General features: G+C 45.8%; 1 protein-coding gene across 2 annotated transcripts in view; it reads left to right on the top strand.

The window, feature by feature from the left end:
* Nucleotides 1-26,151, top strand: part of INSR (insulin receptor) — a 155,826-nt gene that overhangs the window by 65,471 nt on the left and 64,204 nt on the right. For both annotated transcript variants that reach the window (XM_004477162.5, XM_004477163.5), the window contains exon 3: nt 22,827-23,148. In XM_004477162.5, the coding sequence (XP_004477219.1) occupies nt 22,827-23,148 (322 nt within the window). The remainder of the gene's footprint in view (nt 1-22,826; nt 23,149-26,151) is intronic.

Raw genomic sequence — 26,151 nt, forward strand, 5'->3', positions numbered from 1 at the left:
AGGAATGAAAACCCCAAACCTCTTTCTCAAGATGGCTGTAGGGGATGGAATGAGACAAGGCGGGTCAGACTCCTCCGAAGTGTACAGCACACACAGCCCTCAGGGGCCTGCCTCCTTCCTCTCTCACTGGGATTCTATTTGATTCATTTTTTCCCCCCACTTTTTCTGTCTGAGGTCTTTTCTTGCTGTATTTGAGTTGTTGATGGTGTCCTTTTTCTTCATGGGTGATTCTGGCAGCAAATGCACTGGACTCAGTAGGGGTCATTCTACGTTAAAGGTGTGCAAATGCTTTGCAACCTTTGCTTCTGAGATTGTCCTCTTCAATTCAGCTCTTTGTCTTGATAAATTAAAAGAATCCATAAAGGGAGAATTTATCCCGAGCATCACCTGGAGGAAAAAGCAAAAAAAGAACATGGACGCTTAATAATTCTTCGCATACTTCATTCAGGATGGATTCTTGCTGTGGCTTAAGACTCCTTGGCGGTTGTTCCAAGCCTCACATTTTAAACAGGGCTGAGAAAGGACCCCCATTGCTGGCCTGAGGCCAACTCATGCTGCAGAAATTCACTGCGAGGAACTGGAGATGCACGGGACTCCCTCGCACCAATCCCTGTTCGTGCAAACCATGGCACAGAAGCAAAGGGAAGCTTCTCTCTGTCTCTGCCTGCCTGCGAGGCTGGAGAGTCTTGAAGGCAGCACCCACTGATGTCCTGTTGCTGCCGTAGGCTGGCACATAGTAGGGCCTCTGTAAATCTTGGACAGGCGGATGCTGGAGAGAAGTCCACGTGTGTATGCAACGTGGGAGCTGGCCTGGAGTTGGAGGGCTTGGGTTCTGGGGACAATTGGAAATGACTGCAGGCAAGCCTGAGCTTGTGAGTGTGTGTGTGTGTACTGGAGTGGAGAGACAAGCTTTCCTAATTTCCCTCAGTCCCGTGGAGACGCTTGCAATGGGAGTCGCTCCAAGGCAGTGGTTCTTATCTGGGGTGATTCTGCCCCCTGGGGGCATTTGGCTGTGTCTGGGGATAATTTGGGTGGTCATGACTAGGGGCAATGACATCTAGGGGGAAGAGGCCAGTGATGCTGTTTAGTGTCCTCTAATACATCGGACGGCCCCTGCCCCAGAGCATGATCTGGACTGACCAGCAGTGCTGGGATTGCGGGACCCTGCTTGCAGGCAGCCGTGATGGCAGCAGAATTGTCCACAGGTCTGAGTCTGTGCTTTGGGAATGCACTCCAGGTTGACCAGGTGTGAAGCTGGCAAGGTAAAGGGGAGAAAGGGGAGCTACCCCGTGGCCACGACCTGCCCCAGACAAACTGCTTCTTGCCCATGGTATCTCCCTCGATAAGCTCTGTGGATTGTTCCAGATTGCGCAGATGGGGACAGCTTCCTGCCCCATGGCCGCAGGCTCCATGGGAAGCGAGGCACCTGCTCAGTTTAGATTTAATCCCTGTGTAAATGTGGTTGTGCGTGCTTTGGTTCCAAAGGGTCATTGCGCTGTGTGCTTTCCTTTTGTTGTTAGTCAATTTAATTTGTTACTAGTAATCAAATCTGGAACCTACCTGGCCCTGAAGCCCCAGGTCATTAAAGAAAATTTTGGGGAACACACGTTCTTTTGGAAGATTGGCATTGGCAAAAGCAAACAGGGGGGCTGGTACTGGAATGAGAGGGCCGTTCCTGAAAACCGAAGGGAAGAAATAGGTTAAATAAACCAACAATCTGATCTCAAGGGGGAGATTTTCCCAGAATTACCTAGTTGTATCAAAGACAGTTAGACCAAGTCTTCTGGATCATGACCTTTAAGGGGGAGCCAAAAAATTCAGGCATCAAGGTAAATCGTATTTCAATGCAATATATATATATTTGTTCTTTTTAAAAAAAATTTAACAAATCAATTTTATTGATACATACTAATAAAACATACAGTTCATTCAAAGTGTTCAATCAATGGTATTTAGTATAATCACATAGTTGTGTAATATTTTTAAGAAGAAAGTGAATGTAAAAGCCTCTGTAATGAACAAAGTTTTAACATTTTAAATAAAGATGGGATCTGACCCTACTCACCTCACTGAATATCAACCCTGTCAAATCCTGTCTTTACTTAAAATATTGATATTTTGTTCATCATGGACTTTTGGCATTTATTTCAATTTTTAAAAGTATTTCATTAAGATATTGTTTATCTTGATGGTAGAGTTTTTTGGCACTACCTTAACATTTCATCCAAGGCAGTGACTCTGAGGGTCTGGATAATTTTTCTCAGTCTGGATCTGAGGTTTTTGTTAGTTTCCTAAATCTCTTTATGTTTTGGGTGGGCTGAGTTCCTCCTATTAATTTTTTATGGAGAAGAGACAGCCCTATTTCCTTTTGGCTTTTATCTACTTGAATTAAGTGGTGACAACATGGATTATTAAGAACCTTGTCATTTAATTGTGCAAACCCTCAGATTTCCACCAACCTATTTTTTTAAAAAGGGGTTTGATACTTGCAATGGTCAAAAAATTTTATAGAGAAGTTTAAAGGGACAAGTAAGGTTTTCTCCTGCCTATTTTCTCCTCAGAGACAACCATTCCTCAGGTTTTTTAAATGGTCATAAAATCTGCCATTTTTCCCATTTTTAAGTGCACAATTCAGTGGCATTAATTGCAGTCATGCTATTATGCTACCGTCACCACCATCCATGAACAAAACTTTCTCATCTCCCTAAACAGAAACTCTGTACCCATTAAGCACTAACTTCCCAACCCATCCCATTCGCCGCATCCCCAGCCTCTGGTAACCTGTAATATGCTTTCTGTCTCTGCGTAGTTGTGTATTCTAGTATTTCATCTAAATGGAATCGTACAATATTTGTCTTTTTGTGTCTGGCTTACTTCACTTAGCATCATGTTTTCGAGGTTCATCTCTATTGTAGCGTGTATCAGAACTTCATTCCTTTTTGCAGCTGAATAATATTCCATTGTATGAAGAGACCACATATTGTTTATCTGTCCATCTGTGAATATCACTTGAGTTTTTTTCCCACCCCTTGGCTATTGTGAATGATACTGCGATAAACATTGGTATGAAAATATCTGAGTTCCTGTTTTCCATTCTTTGGGAAATAGTCGAGAGTTTTTCATGCTGCCTCCTTACAGATAAATCTTGTTTACATGCATGCAGGCGCCCCCCATACCTGTCTACCCCCTTTTTGCACAAATACACTCACTGCTCTCCTCCTTGGCTTTCTCCCTTAATAGCAATTCTTGGAAATTGTTTTGATTTTTTTTGTCTTTTGTGGCCATGTTCATGTGTAATTTATTAATCCACTCCCCATTTGATGGACCCTTCCAGCCCTTGGATATCATACACAGATAGTATGACTATCTTCATACTTGAAACACACAGAGTTTTTGCTTGGGGGTGCTATTTCTGAATGCCAAGAACATTCTAGACCTTGCTTGTCAAATCAGCATGGGGGAATGAATTAACCTTCAAAGATGAGGGTGGTGCAGAACATTCTGCATTTTAACCAGTAAGTTATTCAAGGAATATTATTATTATTATTTTGGTTCTACGATCTCTTCATTTTTATTTTTTTAAATGTTACATTAGATATGAGGTTCCCATATACTCCTCACTCCCCCATCCCACTCCTCCCATATCAACAACCTCTTTCATCATTCCTTTTCGTGAATACATCTTGGAGCACTGCTGCACCACATGGATAATAGCTTACATTGTAGTTTACACTCTCCCCCAGTCCATTCAGTGGGTTATGGCAGGATATATAATGTCCAGCATCTGTCCCTGCAATATCACTTAAAGACACGGATCTATCATGGAGTAAAATACACTACTCTCAATGCAGTTGATTTCACATTTGCATAACTGAAGAGCGGAAGCCAGAGATTTCAAGTAAGTGTCTGGCTTAGGTAGGCTGCTTGGGTTGAGGGAGGAGTTCTATCTAGTCAGAGCTCTCTGCAAGGCGTGTTGGAGGACTTAGGCCTTAATTATTAAGGTGCTGCCCAGGTTCATACCGGGTCCCACAAAGACCTCAGGTGGGTTACTCTTTCAAGCTTTGTCCCCTGACCATGCTCCCACCTGGTTTTACTGATTTCTGAGGTTGTTCTGCAAGTCCTGTTCTAATACTTATTTTGAAAATGTGGATTTGTTCCAACACGATGGTTATATCCAGGAAGCATTTAAGCATGATGCAAATTTTGTGTTTGTTTATGTACGATTGTATCCTGGAGAATGCAGAGAACGACACCCAGCTGAACCAAGCCGTGTACGAACACGCAAATGCATGCAATACTCTCCAAACATCTCCTGTGTTTGTGACAGCCATCCCCGGCCCCTTTGGGGTTTTGACATTCCTTCTGATTTCAGACAGTCCTTCTGAAGCCCGCTTCCACAGGCAAACCCCAGGCTTTCTCTGCGGTAAAGTGCTGTCCTTATAGTAGTGTTTTTGTATTACTAAACCACCTGAAGTGCGTAAAGTTGTGCTGCTGTTTGGATGAGATGCCTTTCTTGTTTTTCAAGTGTGTCACTAATGATGGTTTTGAGTTGTTGCACCCCAAACCCCGTGTTTCTCATAAGCCCTCTAGTTTTCATTGTGCAACTTCATGCTGTGCGGTGATTTTTAGGAACACGGATGTCACTTTATAGCAGAACGGACCATGCTGTTTCCCTGACCATAACAGAGGGTGGGGGAGAGTGTGCAAGACCTGGCATTGCCCTGTGGCCTGGACTGGGAGACCTCAGTTTCAGCCCTTCCAGGCCCTGCCTGGCCTCCAAGCTGCCTTTGGGCATGCAGAGCCCTCAGCCCATGTGAAGACATCGTTGACAGGAAGAGCTGCTTGCGGAGCTCTCTCCCTGTAGCAGGTTTTGGGGTCTTGCAGTAAATAAGAACAACGAGGAGCTTGCTCTCCTGCAGATACCATTCCAGTGGGTGGGGAACTCAATAAACACAGCCACAAATGGATGAAAGCATTCCAGGTGACTGTATGTCCTGGGAAGGAACTACGTCAGGGTACTGAGTCGGGGCAGGGGCTTATTTGGATAGTGTGGTTGAGCAGCCCTTACAAGGTTGACATTTGACCGAGACCAGAGGATGAAGGGGAAGCTACAGCAGGAGGAACTGGGGACACAGCGAGTTCTAGGTGGCTGGAACAGCATGTGCAAAGGCCCTGAGGTGGGAAAGGGCCCAGAGAATTGAAGAAACAGGAGGGCAGAGAGCAAAGGGGTAGGTACACAAGCTAGATAGGATAGAAGTTGTTAGGCTGACGGATAAACTGCACAGCATCTCTACAAAGTGGATGGTCTCATTATCCTCAATTTTACAGAAGGGGAAACTGAGGCTCAAAAAGGTTAAGACACTTGCCCAAGGATCTGGAGTCAGGGAGTGTTAGATTCCACCCCAGATCTGTGATTCTCTGGCCTTCGTTCCAAACCACTGGCTAATGCTGCTCTAAAGAGAATATCCAAGGAAGACACTGCATCGGTCCCTCCGTTTGGTTAGAGCACCTGCCTCCTCCCTCTCTTTGAGGGGTCTCCTGCACTAGCAGGTCAGTGCTTATCTTGGCCACCCCCATGCCTGTTTCCATGGAGCTCCTGGCTGTTGCTTTCTTACACATGTGAGAATTGTTCTCTGAGGCTGGTCAAGGCTATGAGGCTTGTTTTTCGGTGTATGTGCGCTCGCGTGTGCTAGACCCCAGTTTTCTAAAGCCAAGTTTGTATTTGGATATCTGCTGTTTAATTTTCCAAGGATGTTCAATTTATTTTTTATTTTTTGGTTGCTACGGAAAGTGCATTAAATTTTTATCTTTGCATCCTGTGGAACTCTGAGTGAATAACAGCGGTGAGAATTGCCAAGGAAACAGATAGGAAGGAAATTCAGGGGAGATGTTTCTTGGAGAGCCAAGACGCACCTTTGATCTTCAGGTTTCAAAGTGGGAACCTCAAGGTGAGGTCAGGCTTTCACGTTAGGCGCAGAATCGGGAATTCGCCCAGGAAGGCAGAACCGGCAGCTCCTCCTGGCAGCCACATAAGGGTTATGTGGCCCAAGACCAGCGACATCTCAGAGGGGGTTGTCGTCCTTGCCATAGACAAGTTCCAAGAAGCAGAGGCTTATGAGCCAAACACGAAGTGGTTTTCTGGGGGGTTCAAGGGCAGGAAGTGGGGGCGTGTTGCAGTTCTTCTTCATAAATCCCTTTCCACCTCCTTGCAAGTGTCCTTTCCTTAGCCAAGCCTGGAAGATGGAACTGTGTGGACCCAGATTCTATACAAAATTGTAGCTTTATTTCTCTGTGTGAGGATTTTGTTCTTTCCAACTTCCTCATGTCGCATCCAGCTTTCCCTCCGTGTCTGTGTGTGAGAACTGACTTAGCGACACCTCCTGCCTTGGGTCTTGCTCGTTTTCATTTGAGCCTCACATCATTGCTTGAGGTTCGAGCTCCCAGCCTTTCCCAGCATTCTCTGATCACAGCCCTGTGGAGGAAGTGCCCGATAGCCCTCAAATTATGGTTTCCTTAGGAGGCTATTAAATCTTGATTTCGGAGAGGAAAATTAGGCGTTTTGTATTTTCCCTTTAAGGATCGAGTTTTCTGCTACTGTGGGCGAGCTCTTCTAGAAACTTCCAAGTGGTTTCAAAGGGCATTTAGGTATCGTTGGGAAGCGTGGTTATTTTACGGCAAGATATTCAGGCTTTGGAAAGGGCATGTGTTGTGTTTTATTTAGATCCCTTGGTAACTCTTTTAGGCTGTTTCCTTCTGGGGAGGAGGTGAGTGAAGGGTTGATGGCAACACAGAGGCACTCGGATCCGAATGGACACAAAGAAGTGTCCAGCTGTGGCCTTTATGCTCTAGCTCCTGAGGTCTGGGAGCTCAGGGACGGCTCTGCTCAGTTCTGCTGCCCCGGTCCTGGCCTGGGCACACAGCAGGACTCTGTTTGCTGAATCGACAGGACTGGACTTCTTAGACCACTTCTTACACTACCTAGAAGATCTAAGGAGGAACTCCCCAAAAGGGAGACAAATGTGATTTCCCCAAGAACTTGAAGGAAACTAATGCTTCTTGGGTGTATGTGGGTGCTTTAAGTTGGGTTGTTTAATCCATCCAACTCCCACCCCCACCCCAGTGAGATGTAGGGGGTTGGTAACTCCCCTTTACGGAAGAATTCTTGGCTGAGAGATGAAATGCCTTCAGTGGCTGTTGCTAGTGCTTGGGACACCTTTGAAAACCCTTTCTTGGGCCTTTCAAGGGACCAAATGCTGTGTGAGCATATTTTGGGCAGCATCCCATCTGATTCTCAAGACAGCCCAAGGTTCTCTCGCCATCCTGATGTACAACACAGGGAAACTGAGGCCCCGAAAGCAGAATCACAAGACCAGAAGGTGAAAGTCTACTCAAAACCCAGTTCTGCCTGACTCTGTTATTCTTTTTTTAATTTATTGAGGTGAAGTTCACAGAACATAAAATTAACCTCTTCTGAAGTGAACAATCCAGTGGCATTAAATGTATTCACAATTTTGTGCAACTGTCACATCTAGTTCTAAAACATTTTCATCACACCACTCTGTACCCATTAGCAGCTGCTCCCCATTCCCCTCTCCTTCAGCCCTGGGAGCCAGCAATCTACTTTCTGTCTCTATGGATTTACCTATTCTGGACATTTCAGGTAAATTGTATTATACAATATGTGAACTTTGGTGTCTGGGTTCTTTCTTTTTTTAAATTTGAATTTATTTTTTAATTATCTTTTTTTAAAGTTAATAGATCTCACAAAACGTTACATTAAAAAATATAAGAGGTTCCCATATACCCCACTCCCCACCCACCACCCCCATCATTTTTTAATGGTATTTTTTTAAAGATACTTAGATCACAAAAAATGTTACATTAAAAAATACACGGGTTTTTTTCAATGAATATGTTTTTAAGGTTCATCCATACTGTCGCACTTATTAATACTTCCTTTTTAGGACTCAATAATATTCCCTCATGGATGGACCACAATTTGTCTATCCATTCATCTATTTTCTTTTTTTAAAGATTTATTTATTTATTTCTCTCCTCTTCCCCCTCCACCCCGGTTTTCTGTTCTCTGTGTCTATTTGCTGCATCTTCTTTGTCCACTTCTGTTGTTGTCAGCAGCACGGGAATCTGTGTTTCTTTTTGTTGTTGTTGTTGCATCATCTTGCTGTGTCAGCTGTCTGTGTGTGCGGCACCATCCTGGGCAGGCTGCACTTTCTTTTGTGCTGGGCAGCTCTCCTTACGGGAGGCACTCCTTGTGCGTGGGGCTCCCTTACACGGGGGACACCCCTGCGTGGCAGGGCACTCCTTGCGCACATCAGCACTGCGCGTGGGCCAGCTCCACACGGGTCAAAGAAGCCTGGGGTTTGAACCACGGACCTCCCATGTGGTAGACGGACGCCCTAACCACTGGGCCAAGTCCACCGCCTATCCGTTCATCTATTGATGGACCTTTGGGTTGTTTCTATCTTTCATCTGTTTTGAATAATGTGATCATCATGTACACGTATTGGTTTGAGTCCTGCATTCAATTCTTTGGGGTTGGTACCTTGCAGTGGAACTACTTGGTCATATGAGAGCTTGTATTTAATTTTGAGGAACTGCCAAACTGTTTTCCTTGACTCCATATCTTTGCACTGCACACCCTGGCAACGGAAGCTGTGGCTCCCAGATCTGGTAGGAGAGCCTTGGGAGAATAGATTTGGACAATGAACTTTGCTCTGACCTGATCATATTGCCTCCGTCCCAGGTCTGGTGCTGAGGGACCATGATGTGTGGCTGACTGTCTGTCTGTCATTCAGCTTGATCTCCTGGCAGAGATGGAGAGGGCGGTTGGGGGCTAAAGCAAAGCAGAAGGTTCGGCCAGAAGTGGCATTTGGCACTCTGGCTGTTCTCTGCAAGAAAGCAGCACTTTGACTTTTCTCTTCAGAGGAAATTAACAAGTCAGGGGTAGTTCAGCCCTTTGCAAACTTGCTTAGGCTTGGTCACAACTCCTAACTAAATGTCTTCCTGCTTGTTTGCTGTCTCCCCAGGAGAATGTGGAACCACATTTCATCCATTCACCAGTTTATGCCCAGGGTTTAGGGGCACTGTCCCGTTAGAGCTTAGATCTGTTGAACGAGGGAGCTGGCAGGGACATGATCAGACGGCAGTGGGATGTGTGCTGCTGCCTGGTAAACTTTAAATGAAGAAATGAAGTCAGAAGTTGGTTAGAGGGAAGCAGACATGGCTGACCTGATAGAGCATCCGCCTATCATGTAGGAGGTCCAGGGTTCAAACTCAGGGCCTCCTGACCCATGTGGTGAGCTGGCCCATGCACAATATTGATGAGCACAAGGAGTGCAGTGCCACTCTGGGGTGTCCCCCACGCGTAGGGTGCCCCACGGGCAAGGAGTGCGCCCTGCAAGGAGAGCTGCCCCGCGCGAAAAAAGCGCAGCCCACCCAGGAGTGGCGCTGCACACACGGAGAGCTGATGCAGCAAGATGACGCAACAAAAAGAGACACAGATCCCTGGTGTCACTGAGCATGCAAGCGGACACAGAAGAACACACAGTGAACAGACATAAGAGAACAAACAATGGGGGAGGGGGGATGGGGAGAGAAATAAATAAAAATAAATCTTAAAAAAAAAAAAAGAGGTTGGTTAGAATAGGATTGTTCCAGTAGCCAGGCAGCCAGTCTGTGACAGATTGAAAGGGGTTTCCAGGACATTTCTAAGGTCCAGAAAGACCAGTAGGAGAGTGAGGGCATGGATGTTGTCCAGCCCGGTGGGGAAATTCCTTCCTGGCCATAGCATGCATGTCAAAGTGGCTTGTTTGTGCGTTTGTTTTCTTCCCCTCTGGTGACCTAGGTGCTGAAATGCTTCTCATCTCCCTGAGGTGGTATTCTGGCTTCTGGTCTGAAGGTTTCTTTTCCTTCTTACCATTTTCCCCATGCGTGCTGGGGCATTGCAGCGTAGGTAGATGTGGGGCTAGGAAGTTCCAGGTGTGTGGACAATTCCCTTAGGTAGATGGGGAGCTGCAGGGTAGACATGGATAGCCAGTGAAGTCTGAGGATCCAGTGACAAAGGGGCAAACTCATCCTTTTCTCGACCTCTTTTCCAATAAATATGGGTGGGAAATGGACACTCCTACCCCTTCAGAGAACTCCATCTTTTTCTAATTGAGTAACTGTGTCTGAGGTCTGTACACAAGAGGTACCCCAACAAAAGCCATGGGGCTCCTGGTATGGAGATGACGCCCCGAGCCGCTTCTGTCTCTTCTAGCCTGGAAAATAAAGCCACCAGACTGGCTTTAGGAACAAGTTCAGTAAGGAAGTAAGCAGGAAGTTGTCTCCCTTTTGTCATGATGGAACTTGAAATAGGTGTATTTTCATTCTTGTTTAGGACACTAAGATTTCAGTAGATCCTTCTGTTCATTTTTCTCTCAGGGGAGTTGAGGAAATTTTCTCCATGCCTTATCATACTGCCTGAACTCTGTGGGTACGTGGGTTTAGCAGCTCCTAGGAAACTGCCTTCTGTCGGCCTCTCCACATCCAAGACTATCTTGTACTTGTTACTGAGGAACCATCGGTCATGTCAGCAGACTTTTTATGTTGAAATTGTCCCCAGGGAAACCCTCCTCTTAGATCCTGACATTCCTGGTCCCATTTCCTTGTTCCCATGGAGGCGGCAGTTCTCTTTCTCTCTCTGTCTCTCTCAGTCCCTACCACTAGAAAATTGTTTATACCTAATACCAAAATGACATAGAAAACTTAAACCCATGGGCAAATACGTACCAAAAAGCATTGTTAAGGAGAATAAGAGAGAGGTTTTACATTGAAGGAAAGTCCTCAATGAGAGTCAACTCAGGTTGAATCCAACTTTAGAGAGCAAACTGTTGGAAATACAAGGAGAATTGAAAAACACAGCCTTGATTGTGTAGATAAGCTTCAATTAGGTAACAAGAAGTTTGAATAATATGGTTAATAAGATTATGGTAATAGATATGGACTTAACTTTATACTTTGCAAGCAGAATACACATTCTAAAGTTGGAATATTTAGAAAAATTAATCATCTGTTAAATCTAAAAAATAACAAAACCAAAAAAACCATCCCCAAACAAAAAAGAAAACCCCGATACATTCCAAAACAGCAGACATTGTACTGCACATGATCTCTGGCTCTAAGTAAAGATAACTGGAAATTAATTTTTAAAAGCTTAACCAAACAAGCTTACAAAACAAACCCCTATCATTTGATAATTTGGAAAAATAACTCTCACAAATAACTTTGGCCAAGGAGGATCTCAACATGAAAAGTACAGACTTCTTAGAAGACAAGAGAGATGTGGATGTTGTCGTTGCATTTGGGGACAAAAGCAGAGCCTTAAAATGATGATACAGAGGGCTTGCAAAAGTGAGACAGTGAGAAATGAAACAAACCTAGACTGGAGGAAGGAAATAATAAAGAAGCAGGACTAATTGATTAGAAAGCAAATAGAACTGACAGATTCAAGAGCTGGGTCTCTTAGAGCTGTGCTGCCTAGCAGCCACATGAAAATTAAGTTAAAAAGTCAATCTCTTAGTGGCACTAGCCAAATTTCAAGTGCTCAGTGGCCACATTGTGCCAAATGACTACTTAACTGGGCAGTATAGATACATATGGAAATTTTATTGGGCAGCACTGTTTTGGAGGGAAGAATCAATAAAGTAGTGTAATCCAGAAAAAAAGGGGAAGACCAAATACTGTATATAAAATTAAGATGGAAAATGGAGGTAGAAATTAAAACCCATAAAAATTACTAAGGTAATTCTGCTAATAATTTTATAAATATTATTAAAATAACTTTACTGATTGAAGTCTTTTTATTTAGATGCTTTCCTTTTGCAGTAAATTAAGGCTCTGAATTTGCCTCTAGAACAGCTATGCCCACATCTCCTAAGTTGCAGTCTCATTATCACAGATTTCTACATAGCCCGTAAAATTTACATGGACTCAAAAAGCAGAAAACCCAAGTCAGCTGGAATCTAACAACTTTAAAAATTACTCCTCTGGTTAATGACCTCAGATGTGTATGAACCACATGGATACATGAGGAAAACTCTTAAAATGTCAACAGCAAGCACACAAGGGTTTTTTTGTTTTTTGTTTTTTTAGATTTATTTTTTATTTATTTCTCTCTCCTTCCCTGCTCCCCTCTCCCAGTTGTCTGCTCTCTGTGTTCATTCAGTGTGTGTTCTTCTGTGTCCACTTGTATTCTTGTCAGCGGCACCCGGAATCTGTGTCTCATTTTTGTTGCGTCATCTTACTGCATCAGCTCTCCGTGTGGGTGGCACCATACCTGGGCAGGCTGCACTTTTTTCGCACTCGGCGGCTCTCCTTATGGGACCCACTCCTTGCGTGTGGGCCAGCTCATCACATGAGTCAGGAGGCCCTGGGTTTGAACCTTGGACCTCCCATGTGGTAGGCGGACGCCCTAGCCATTGGGCCAAATCCGCATCCTGGTTTTTGCATCTTAGTAAGCAAGTTCAGGAGCAGGCTGGGGGTGGTTTAAAGTGTGACTTGGCAACCACAAACACCACCAATTGTGTGCGGAAGCCTAGACCCAGAGCCCTTATGTCTTGGACACTGGCCCCTGAAACCCAGTTTGCCCATATGTGGGCACCTAGCTTTCTCATCTCTCATTCCCTTCAGCCACGCACTGTGGAAACTTGGACAGCAACCAGTCGATCGACCCTGACAACTCCACCTTTCTGCTCAAAGCCTTTCTTTGGCTCCTCCTGCAGGGTAAAGTCCAAATGCCTGGCTCCCCATCCTTTTTCCCTGGCCTAATCTCCCACTCCTCTCTCCCTGTACTTTGTCCTTCATCAACTCTGGACTGTTTATAGTTCTCTGGAGCAGCTTTGATGATTCACTCATGTGCACACACTGTTCCTCTGCTGATGGGATAAAGCCACCTAAAACCCCTTCCTTCTTTTTTTAAAGAGATTTATTGAGCACCTACTATGTGCCAGGATTTGTGATGTAGCAATCAGTAAGATAGTCATATTCACCCTTTCAGGGAATTTGTCTTTTTTTTGTGCTTCCGGGAAATGCGCCGATGGGGTTTCCATCCATTTCTGCATCCCCAGTGCTCAGTGAGGCCAGATCATGTGAGTCAGGGTGGGAAAGAGGTAAATAAAACCCACAGTGCAATTCTCTGATGTCATTCCCAGGCTCTCAGGGAGACGTGGGCTCCATTTCTGGCCCTGCCGCTTGCCCGATTAGTGGACATTGAGCAAGTCAAACAGCCCCTCCGTGCCTCAGTTTCCCCATCTGTAAAATGGGACTGATCGTTTGAATAATTAGGGTTAACGAGATCTTATTAACAAATGCGTTGAACATTATATTCTGCAAACCAAATACATATTTTAAAGTGTATTAATTGCGTGGGAGTGGGTGGTTTGATGTGATAAAGCCTCTTTACCCCCTGGATTTACTGGAACTGCAGATATACCCAAGGTATGCAGGTTTAAATGCTGGAGACACCCCAGAAAGTGGCACATATATTTTAAGAATGCATTTTTGAGCATGGTTTTCGGAGAGAATGGTGGGTGGGAACTCTGGGTATAGGGTCTGAGAGGGGTCCTAGAGACGCACCGCCCACCCCTCCTCCGGGAAATTTTGCTCTGTGACCCTAGCAGCCGCTGCCCCTCTCTGGGCCTCTCCCATCCCTGGCGCTGCCACGCGGTGGCCCGAGCCCTTCCCAGGCACACGCCCAGAGCTGCGCGCCCAGGCTCCTTGCGGTCGCTGCCTGGGGCGGTCCCAGGCCGTGTTTCTCCTTTTCCTTGGCTTTTCCTAAAGTCCCATCCGTTTAGGCTCATTCTGCAGGGTCAGCGCCCAGCAGAGGCCCTCCCGGGGCCCCCAGCGCGGACCCCCGGGCCCCACCAGCTGGGCCCCCGTGCACCCGGGCAGCCCGCCCGCCCATTGGCTGAGCGTGAGGGCGGCGCTGGGCCACCGCCACCGCCAGGCCTGGATTCTCTGGAGCGGAGGGCGCCTGGGGCTTTGTGGTGCACAAAAGCCACTGGCTCGAGGGGGCAGGGCCTCCCGAGCCCCGGGTCCGCCCCCTCCGTGGCCACACGAAGGTCTGGAGCCGACCAATCCTGGAGCCGTCCTGGCGGGGTGGCCCCTGGGGCTCCACCTCCTTCCTGGCTTGAGGGCGCCGTATTCCTTGGAAGAGACTTGGCAGCTCGATTCTGAAGGGGTGGGGAAAGCGAATCCAGAAGTGCGCTCGGGGCGGCATTTCCAAGTCCGCCGGCTGCTGCAGGCCCTGGCTTGGTCCACAGTTCTTTGCTTCTCAGGGATGGCACAATCGAGAGCGGTGCGCCGGCGACCCAGCTGTCAAAAGTTCATCCTCTGCCTCTACCCACCCTTAAACCATTTACTGGGGTTCAAAGAGGGGGCATTTCCCAACAATGTGCTTCGGGTGCGCAGGTCCCCTGGAATCGAACCCCTGCTCTCAGGTGATAGTGGGACGGACGAGAGAGAAAGACTGTGAATGGAAACAAAGTAAACTACTTTAGGGAGTTCATAAAATTCACACTTGCAGGGAGAGTCTGTCTCGAGTGTGGCCGCAGCCCCATGATGCAACTGTTCCATTTGGAAATTTCTGGAAAGCAGTAATTTTTGGAATAATAAATCTTGAGGTTTTTTTTTTTTTAATGGCAGTCTCTAGAAAGGAATGTAACAAAATGTTACTAACATATGTCCTGCTATGGAAACGTTTAATAGTGTTTTTTTTTTCTTTTTACCATGTAGCTTCTTAATTAAGAAAAACCCAGACTGATTTCGATTTAAGAAAAAAAGAAAGGCAAAGAAAAATCAGAGTGCCTACTTTTTTTGTGTGTGTGAATCGGATAATTATAATGGTGCTACATTAGTCTCTCCTAGTCTAACTTAAAAAAAAATTTTTTTTGGAACTTTTTATTGAGATAACATACAACTCAGTTTCCCACTTTCAAGTGTACAGTCTAGTGGTAATAAGTGTGTTCACTACGCTGTGCTACTGTCACCACCATCCATTACCCCAACATTTTCATCACCTCAAACGGAAACTGCACCCCTTAAGCAATAACCCCCCCCCCCTCAACCCCTTCCCTCCCACCAGGGCCTGGAAACCTCTATAATCTATGTGTTTTTATGAAATTTGCTTCTTCTAGGTATCTCATGTAAGCAAGATCATACAATACTTGTTTTTTTTGTGTGTGTCTGGCTTATTTCACTCACCATGATGTCTTTAAAGTTTATGTTGTCACATGGATCAGAACTTCATTCTTTTTTACAATGAATGATATTCCATTGTATGTATATTCTCTGTTTTGGTTACCCATTCACCTGTTGATGGACTCCTGGGTTGCTTCCATCTCTTGGCAGTTGTGAATAATGATGCTCTGAACATCAATGTGCAAATATATGTTCATGTTCTTGATTTCATTTCGTTTGGGTAAACACAAGGTGTGTGATTGCCAGGTTATATGGTAATTCTGTGTTCAACTCTCTGAGGAACTGCCAAACTGATTTCCACAGTGGCTGCACCATTTTACATCCCCACCAACAATGTATAATGGATTTGCCATTTGCCACTGAGCTTTAACCTTGGTACTGACAAGTTGATAAAACTTTTAATTTGGATTTTTTTTTAAAGATTTATTTATTTATAAATAAATAAATGTCTGTTCTCTGTGTCTATTTGCTGCATCTTGTTTCTTTCTTTGTCCGCTTCTGTTGTCGTCAGCTGCTCGGGAAGTGTGGGTGGCGCCATTCCTGGGCAGGCTGCACTTTCTTTCGCGCTGGGCGACTCTCCTTACATGGCGCACTCCTTGTGCGTGGGGCTCCCCTACGCGGGGGACACCCCTGCGGTGACGCGGCACTCCTTGCGCGCATCAGCACGCAATGGGCCAGCTCCACACGGGTCAAGGAGGCCCGGGGTTTGAACCGCGGACCTCCCATGTGGTAGACGGACGCCCTAACCACTGGGCCAAGTCCGTTTTCCTGGATTTTTTTTTTTAAGGAGGTAGAGGGGATTGAACCTGGGACCTCGTACGTGGGAAGCAGGTGCTCAACCACTGAGCGGCATTCTCTCCCCTTGATGTTAAAGCTTACAGAAAAGTGACAAGAACTATACCTGGATTCAGCAATTGTTTACGTTTTGCCCTATTTGTTTTATTTTCTCTCTAATTAATATGTAGGCATGTACATGTTATGTACATATTAATTTTTTTGAACCATTAGAAATTAAATTTCCAGCATAATGCCCTTTTACCCTTTAATTCTTTGGTGAGTATTTCCTAAGAACAAGGAAATCACCTTATACAACCATGGACAATGATCAAAACCAGGAAATTAACATCAGTGATACTTTCATCCAATTCACAGTCCCTTAGATAAATCTCATCAGTTGTCCCCATATTTTGCTTCATGGCGATTTTTCTTTTCCTGGTCTGACTTCCAAGCCAGGATCACACTTTGCATTTAGTTGTTACATTTCTTTCGTCTCCTTTAACCTGAACATTTCCTCAGTTTTATTTGCCTTTCACGGCACTGACCTTTTTGAAGAGTACTGGCCTGTTATTTTGTAGAATGTCCTCAAGTTGAGTTCTTAATCTTTGGGAAGAAAGCTGCACACATGTTGTGCCCATCTCAGTACAGTCCCTTCCTTTGCTTTGAGCCATCTCTTAAATGCATTGGCATTTCCGTGGCTCATGTCTACAGGGAAGGAATCCTTTAGTGTGAGGCATCCTATGTACTTCAGAGGGTCCCATTGGGATTCTGACACAGCTACCCCCTTCCCGCCCTGCTGGTTTATTTAGACCTAATGGGATGCTGGAGTCTGTTGGAAACTTTAGTGAAGTATTGGGACCAGCAACCTGTCTTAGTTTGCCAGGGCTGCGATGATCCGTTAGACGCTCCGGTTGGCCTAGAGTTTATTGGCTCACAGCTTTGGAAGTCAAAAGTCCAAAATCCAGGTACATGCTTTCTCTGAGGTCTGCAGCATTCTTGGGTTTCCTTGGCTTGCCTCTCTGCCTCCATCACATAGTGGTAACTTTGATCTCCTCCAGTGTCTCTCTGGCCTCTGGATTTTTATAAGGCCTCCAGGAAAATGGATTAAGACCCACCCTGATTCTGTTGGGCCACACCATTAGAAGATTTTATTAGAAAGATGAATCCAGGGAAATGGATGTGGCTCAACAAATTGGGCTCCCATCTACCATATAGGAGGTCCAGGGTTTGATGCCCAGGGCCTCTTGGTGAGGGCAAGCTGGCCCACATGGAGTGCCAGCCCACACAGGAATGCAGCCCCATGCAGGAGTGCCCGTCTGCGTGGGAATGCTGCCTCGTGTGAGAAAAGCCATCCCGCACAGGAGTGCCAGCCGATACAGAGAGCTGGGTCAGCAAGATGATGCAACAAGAGACACAGAGGAGAGAAAAGAAGAGGATGTAGTAGAACAGGGAGCTGAGGTGGCGCAGGAGAGTAATCGACTCTCTCCCACTCTGGAAGGTCCCAGGATGGGTTCCTGGAGCCGCCTAATGAGAATCCAAGCAGACACAGAAGAACACACAGCAAGTGGACACAGAGCAGACAATGGAGGGAGATAAATAAAATAAATCTTTAAGAAAAAAAAAAGATGAATCCACACCTTAACCGATGATACAAAGTCCTATTTACAGATGAGTACACACCCACGGGAACACGGATTAAGATTTAAGAACATGCCTTTTGTTGCAGTGTGAAATTCAACCTACCACACGGCCCAAAGAAGCTTTGAGATCCACAGAAGGTGGGAAGATTTGGACAGGGAGCTTGTGGCATTGGAGAGGGGAGGACTGGCGCTTGTTGTCTCTGTGGACTCACCATGGCCTTTTCCTGGGAAGGTGACAGCTCATGGATGGCACTTCTCCAAAGGCTTCCTCTGGGGGGTGGCCCTTGGGCCTGGGCCGCTGTGGGTTACTGCTCCAAGCCAGTGTGGCAGGAGCAGGCACAAGACTCACTTGGTGACTCCTAGAGGGAGGAGGGAGAGGGAAGTCTGCCCCCTCCTTCGTTGGGTCTGTTTTTTTTTAAGTCTCTCACACGTGGTTTTCATGATGTCTTCTTTCCATGGTCCAGAGGCAGCCGCAGTTTTGTGGCTCCTTTCCATCTTTGGTGGCCCCTTTTGGACCCTTTCCTGCCCTGGGCTTCTGGACTTAAGTTTGGGGAAAGAGAAAGCCCAGGAGCCTCCTCCACCTGTTCAGAGCCCGAGGGGGGAGGGTGGCCTCCTCTGGGTGCTATTTCTGTTAAATAAGATAAAGTACTTGGAAACAGGGTGGAGGACGCTGGAAATGGGCTTATAGTTCTCTAAGTCTAATTTTCAAAAAGCTGAAAGCATGCTTTTTGTGTTAAAGAAAAGAAGGAACGTAGATCAGAGCTCGAGTTAACCCATTAGTGAGGGGCTAGCTGGGTGGAAAAGCTGACATAAGATTGCAAAGTTAGACTTCAGACTGCTGAATGTTCTACCGGGCAATAAAATGGTAACTTTGGTGGTTCTCTTTTCTCCTGGATGAAGTGATTCTCACATGTCCATCTGTAAATTAACATTCTAGGGGAGTTGATGTAGCTCAGTGGTTGAGCCCCTGCTTCCCACATACAAGGTCCTGGGTTCAATCCCCAGTACCTCCTAAAAAAATGAAAAAAACGTAACATTACACTCTATAGAGTCTGGACCCTAAGGGAAACATAGTAAGTCAGTCGCAGGTACATTTCATCAGAATAGGGATTAATTGACAAACTACAGTGTGGGCCAGGCAGACCAAATCCAGGCCATCACCTGTTTTTGTAAATAACATTTTACCGGACACAGCCACGGCAGTTCATTGATATGCTGCTTGTAGCAGCTTGCACGCTAGAGCTACAGAGTTGTCTTTGTGACTGCCACCCTAGGACCTGCAAGGTCTGTTATTTGCTTTGTGGCCTTTATGGAAACAGTTTGCCAACCTGTAGGGAGAATTAAATAATCCTCAGAAGGATGTTTAGAGAACAGGGCTCCCACATGTCATTGACTGGCTCTGCGGTCAGCCCTTTTCCTTGTTCCCATCTGTTGGATAATATCTCTCAGCATTGTCTAGGCCGGAAGGCTTATGTGTCTGCGGCATTTTTTTAGGCCTTTACAGAGGCCTCTTTTGAATGAGAGGTCTGACCCTCGGATGCAGTCCCAACCCAGGAAGTAGGCCCTGCCTACATGTGCTGTCCAAGGGGACCGTCCTGGATGATTTATGGTCCGCCCTATTGCTTCCTCCAATTGAGTTTCAGCCTTTGGGTCCCTGCAGACAGATCAGTAATCATGACAGCGATGAACAATAAAATACCCCCAGTGACTAAATTAAAATGAGCATACAAAGTACCCATCAAAGAACCCAGTGCTTTCCCTGTGTCATCATCCCATTTAATCTTGCACCGACCTTGAGAGGGAGATAGGAAATGTTATCATCCCCATTTTACTGACAAGAAAACCGAGGCCGCCATGCATCCTTTAAAGAAATCTTTATGCTGTACCTATTGGGGAGGCGGGCACTGTGTTGCGAAAGCTGAAGACACACCTCTCGTCCCGGTCAACGTGCACGTTGTAGATGGCCTGGATAGTCTGTGGACCCAGAACTGGAGGATTCAGACCCCAAAGATGGAGGTTCTAGCCTCGGTGCTGCTGTGTCTCAGCTGGACCACTCTCCTCGCCTGTTTGAATGCTGCTTCTCTCCTCTGTGAAATGGAGATAGTTACAACCCCCCCTCCTGCCCCGCAACCCCTGGATTTTTGTCAAAACTAATTAAGAATCAAGAGTGAGGGTGGTGCATAAACCCTGAAACACTCCCCAGACCTTGGTGGATTCCTTACCCCCTCCCTTCCATCCTGCTCTTAGGACGGCTTCTTAAATTCCTTTTGAGTCCAGGTATAAAAAATTAGAAGATGTGCAATGCGCACACACTCTAAAGATTGCCCGTAATTTACAAGAGTGGTCATTGTCCTCCTGCACCCGAAATTTGTGGCTGAATACTGGGGATGTGGAACTGCTTTCTCTCAAGCTTATTGGGCACCTTTGCTGAGCTCCTGCTGGTGTCAGGCCCTGGCGCAGGTGCAGGTGTGGTAGGTGTGGCATTGTGGGTGTGGGTGAAGTGAAGGAAGCAGACGTGGCCTCATCTACTAGGACTCCCCTATAGTGAGACAGTCAACCAGTCCTCAAGATCTGTTGTCAAGAGTGATAAAGAGAGATAAGGAAAACGTAAAAAGATAACATGTTAGAACATAACTCGAGGATAGCGGCTTGCCCTTGGGAGGTGAGGGAAGGAGTTAAGACATGAAGGGCAAGAAGGAGGCAGTCATGGGGGAGGTGTGAGGAGGGGGCAGGTGCAAAGGTCCTGAGGTGGATTGAGCCTGGAGGTCAGAGTGACTGCAGTGTGGGGCAGGGAGAAGGGCTCAGAGAGGCTGGCAGGGACCAGACCACATGGAGCCTGTATGTCTTGGCGAGGAGTTCGGTTTTATTCTCGAAGTCTGAGCTGTCCAATACAAGAGCCACTAGTCACAATGGCTCTTTTTTTTTTCCCCCATTAAAAAATAAGAATTTTATTGAAGTATATCATTCAGACATGAACATAAACAAAAAGCATACAGTTAAGGTTGTGAACTTACAAAACAAACAGGGCTCCCATACATCACCCCACCACCACCACCTTGCATTGCTGTGAAACAATTGTTACAAACTATGAAAGAGCATCATCAAATTATTACTGCTCACTATAGTCAATCTCTTGCATTTGGGGTATGTTTCCCCCAACCCACCTGATCATTAACACACGTTTTTGGTATTATGTATTTGTTGTAGTTCATGAGAAAACATTCTCATGCTTGTCCTGTTAACCACAGTCCATCTTCCACCACTGGATTCCCTGTGTTATACAGCCCCACGTTTCGTACAATCCATTCAGAGTTCACACTCAGTGGCTCTCATTTTCATCACAGAGTTGTGCTGTCATCACCTCCGTCAACTTGAGAATGTTTTCATTACTCCAGAAGGAAAAATCCCACACCCCCTTATATTCCCCATAGTTGTCTCTTAGAATTGATATGTTTTCTTTGCCATTGCTTCAAAATATTACAAAATTACTCTTAAGTATCATCCATAAGTTACATTAATTATAATTTTCCCAAGTATTACCATATTCTTAACACTTTGTAAAAGATGAACCTTCTTGTACTTATGCTATTAACCACAATCCTCATCCATCCCCTAATGGCTATTAAAATTTAAGTGGAAATTAGGACAAAATGGAAAATTTGTATCCTTAGTTGCACTAACCACATTCAGTAGCCATATGAGTGGACAGTGCCTGGATAGTACAGGGGTGGAAAATTCTCAGCATCCCAGAAAGATGGATGGGACAGAGCTATTCCATGTGTGGATATGCCCGCAGGGGCCACTTCTGTTCCTGGGGATTCCCCCCCCCCTCCCCCCCGGGCCCCTAGCAGGTTCCACTCAGTGCAGGGAAGTTTTACTGCAGCAATCACAAAGACTGAGGATTTAGAGTGAATAACTTCCCAATTTCCAAACTGTGCTGGGTGTGAGGGAAGGAAGCGACTCTTAGAACAGGCTTTTGTACATGGCTGAAGGGAAGCTGTCTGTCTGTAGGAAGAATTTGCAAACAACTGGTGAAGGCAGGGCCTGTCAGGGAGGGCCAGAAAGCAATAAATGACTTTTGGGCTGACTGCTGTGCCTCAGTTTCCCCATTTGTAAAGTAGAGGGAAAAAAGAGAAAACCTGTCTGTTTTATAGTTGTGGTGCGTTGGCGAGCTGGAGCTGGTTTGCCAGAACCAATGATGAAATTTTCAGGAAATTTGCCAGCTGGTTGTTAAGCACAGCTCTTAAGAAAAATGAAATTATATAAGCTTGCAGTTAAACTGTATTAAGAACAAGGTCAAGACATACCCCAAATCCCCACTTCTGAAATGTGTGACTGCATTTTAGAATAACTTGTGCTTTTGAGGCTATTCACTTCTGTTGTATCTACACATGGAAATGTGAGATAATGGGGTGCTTCTGTGTGTCTTTCGCAGCTCCCCGTTTGGTGACATCGTGTTGGGAAGTTAGGTGTGATATTGGGGCATTTTCGGGACTTGGAGTTGTCCTGAATGATATTGCAGGGATATATGCAGGACATTATATATGCTGCCATAACCCACTGAATGGACTGGGAGAGAGTGTAAACTACAACATAAACTATAATCCATGCCGTGTAGCAGTGCTCCAAGATGTACTCATCAAATGTAGTGAATGTACCACACTAATGAAAGAGGTTGTTCATGTGGGAGGAGTGGGGGTATATGGGAACCTCTTGTATTTTTTAATGTAACAGTTTGTGTGATCTATGTATCTTTTAAAAAAAGATAATATACAAAAAAAAGGGAAAAAATGCAATCATGAGATAACCTTGTGCAACAAAATGAGGGACATTTAAAAAAAAATCTGCATGCATATCTACACTATGGAAATTGGCTGATGCTGCAACCTCACCCCCTCAGGGCCCTGCTGTGGTTGTTAATTTATGAGCACACCCCTGGATTTGGGGGCTTAGATGAGTTAATAGATGTACCTGAGCCGGTGGCCAGTGCCGTAGAAGTGGTGGCTATCCTTGTTCTTGTTTGGCTTGGCTTTCATCCCCCAGTCCAGTAGCATTTTGAGGTCTACCTGGGAAGCATCCAGGATTGCTGCACGTGTGGATGCAATCTGAGCAGAGCCGCTGACCAGCTGTGTTCTCTATCTCTCTCTCCAGTTTGCCCGACTGTCTGCAAGTCGCACGGCTGCACAGCCGAAGGCCTCTGCTGTCACAGCGAGTGCCTGGGCAACTGCTCCGCGCCCGACGACCCCACCAAGTGCATGGCCTGCCGCAACTTCTACCTGGACGGGAGGTGTGTGGAGACCTGCCCGCCCCAGTATTACCAGTTCCAGGACTGGCGCTGCGTGAACTTCAGCTTCTGCCAGGACCTGCACAACAAGTGCAAGAACTCGCGGAGGCAGGGGTGCCACCAGTACGTCATTCACAACAACAAGTGCATCGCTGAGTGTCCCTCTGGGTATACGATGAATTCTAGCAAGTGAGTCCTGGGTATGGGGGTGGGAGGAGGGGATGGGGATGAGGGAAAGGGCCCTGGGTGGTGTTGGCAGTGCCATTCGTTAACACGATGTGAAAACGCCAAGTTAACTGGCTAGGAGTTAGGGACTGCTGATGACCAAGTGGCATGCTTGGGTCTCTCAGATGCCTCTTTCTTTGTTCTTGGGCTTTATAGCCAGAGCTGCCAACCTTTTTCTGTATAAGAGCGAGATGAGTACATATTTTGAGCTGTGCAGGCCACATAGGCAATGCTATGCTGCCATATGAGAACAAAAATTGTAGCCATAGGTAATATGTAGATAAGTGCATGTGTCTGTGTTCCAATAAAACTTTATTTACAAAAACAGTTAGAGGGCCAGAATTGGCTCATGGACCAGACTGGAGTCTATCGACCCCTGCTTTAGAGGGTTGACCGCATTGCTGGGAAATGAATTGGCATTGAAAATGGCCTCTGTTGAAGTGGCAGGATGGTGCGATTAATCCTTGTTTTACCCCATGATGTCCTTTGGAAAGCCTAAGCTTTTTTTTTTTTTTTAAATTTCCCCCCTCCCTTGTGGCTTTTTTTTTGCTTGCTGCCTGCTTTCTGTGTCCATTCGCTGTATGTTCTTCTGTGTTTTGCTTGTCTCCCTTTTTTTCTTGTTGCGTCACCTTGCTGAGTTGGCTCTCTGTGGCACTTGTGGGCTGGGCGGCACTCCACAGTGTGCGGGCAAGTCTGCCTTCACAAGGAGGCCCCAGGACACGAACCCAGGGTCTCCCATATGGTAGATGGGAGCCCAGCTGATTAAGCCTCTGCTGCTTCCCTCCAGGCTCTTTCTTGATGTGTATCTTATCTCATTTCCTAGGCAATAAAACCTCAGACAGCTCAGAGCCCATCTAAACCTCCTTATACCCCCCAACTACCATTAGCTGCTACCTAAACTGGCCTATCCATGAGAGATTGCAAGGAATAAAGTCCTTGGTGATTAAATGGTGGCATCGGTCAGGTTTCCTGCAGGTAGACTCAGAGACAGAGATTTGCCAGCAGGGGTTTGCGTGGGGGAGAGTTCTTGGGAGTGTTGCTCGTGAGGGACATGGGGATTAGGATTGGGCATAAGAAGAAGTTGCGCTGCAGTGCAGTTGCAACAGAGGCTTCAGCCGATCCCCTGGGGAGCAGCAGTGGGTGACGCTCCCTGCAGCCTCTGTCCCTGTAGGGAGGGATCTGGGTGCTGCATCATAGCACCCTCCAGCAGGTCATTGATGATGGCTGGGGATAAATGGCTTTCCTTTGGCTCCATGTCCTGGCAGGCTTCACCATGTCCACTGGGGCTCCGACTCTGGGGGAAGGAACACGCTGTCCTTGGCGCTTGTCTTTTAGGAGCGACGGTGGATGTCATCTTTCAACTCCATTCCTAGAGCGGCGTTTCTCTTCCTTGGCACAGCTGACAGTTGGGGCTAGATAATTCTTTGGTGTTCTGTGCGTTGTAGGGTGTTGAGCAGCAACCCTGGTCTTCAGCCCCTCGATGCTAGCAGCACCCCACTCTGTTGCCCAGTTGTAACAACCAAAAATGTCTCCAGATATTGCCAAGATCTGCGGCCTTATCCTAGTGTGATGTGTAGATAATGTTGCTTGTCTAAAGTTTGCTGTGATTAGCTTTGGAACAGAAGTCCTTGTAGAGTCCTAGGTTTCCCCTAGAATCCTCTGTCGATGGCCCTGTTCTCATCTCTTACACAAGAACCTAGCGGAGGCTTTCCATGATTCCCCATTCCAGAGCTGGACCCCATGTGCTGAGGTTAGCCCGGAGCACACCATCTCAAAGATGAGGATTCCCGCCTCTAGATTATTCTCAAACCTTTGTTGTTTTTTGGAGGACAGTGCCATCAAGTCATTTCCTATCGTCTGGGTGAGAAATAGCAGGTTTTCTCTCTTCAGCTGTGAGTCAGATTTCCTATGCACGTCGCAGGCTTTTTGTTCCTCTCGTTAGTGTCTTAGATCAGCTATTTTGGCCTCCCGGGACCGTAAACGAAGTTTAAAAATCTGTTTCCTGGTTTTTGTGTTGAAGATTTAAAAAACACACACACACAACAAAACAACACAAAACAAATCAGAAACAGACGCACGGAGAAGGGCCTTGGTGCTGATGTGCTTACGTAAAAAACCTTCCTCTACGGGCTTGAGAATTTGCCAAGCGAGAGTGTTCTGGTGGGAAATTTTATTTCCCGGGGTTGGGAGGGTGGGAAGGAAAACAATCTTTCTTTCAGCTCTTTGAGCCTCTTTTCTAGTGTTTGTTAAACCTGCAAGTACAACATGTTTTTGATTCATTTTCGATAAAACCTATCAAGTGACTTTGTGGACCAAAAATAAGCTCTATAAATCACCTCTACATGCCAGATGGAGCTTTTTTTTTTTTTTTTTTTTTTTTGCCAGTATATCAGGAAGATTGGAAAAATGACTATATCCCTTTTGATTTGTTTTTTTTTTTTCACGTTTGAAATAAAGAGTATAATCGACTCCTGGTGTGGCGTTTGTTTAAAAGACGTTGGCTTTAAATAAAAGGCATTTGACCCTCACTGTAGCTAAGACTTAAGAAATACTCCAGCCTCCTTTGATGTAGCTGATGGATGGGGCTTTGGTCCTTAGAAATGAAACCCCAGGAAGTTGATAGCACGTTGCACAAAGGTGGGGACCTTTCCTGTACTGTAGAGGGCAAAAGGAGGAAGCTAATCATGACTTGTTGCAGTATTTTTCCTCTGTAGGTTGTTTTTTTTTAATTTAGTATTTTTCTTCCAAATCTTTTATTTTATGAAAGTCTTTAATAAACTACTGCTTTCTGACAGTTTCAGTCTATGAAAGACTGCATTGTTGCTTTTTCAAATGTGGCTTAGTATCAAATAAGACCAGTTATATTTTTTTCCATCCTCCTGGCTTATCTAGGAAATCGTTTTTTTGACATCTTCAAAGTAGAGAACGTATGGGGATTCAGTAAAAGGCATCACCATCTGTATTACT

Source organism: Dasypus novemcinctus, chromosome 19 (genome assembly GCF_030445035.2).
Source record: "Dasypus novemcinctus isolate mDasNov1 chromosome 19, mDasNov1.1.hap2, whole genome shotgun sequence".
NCBI classification, from domain to species: Eukaryota; Metazoa; Chordata; class Mammalia; order Cingulata; family Dasypodidae; genus Dasypus; species Dasypus novemcinctus.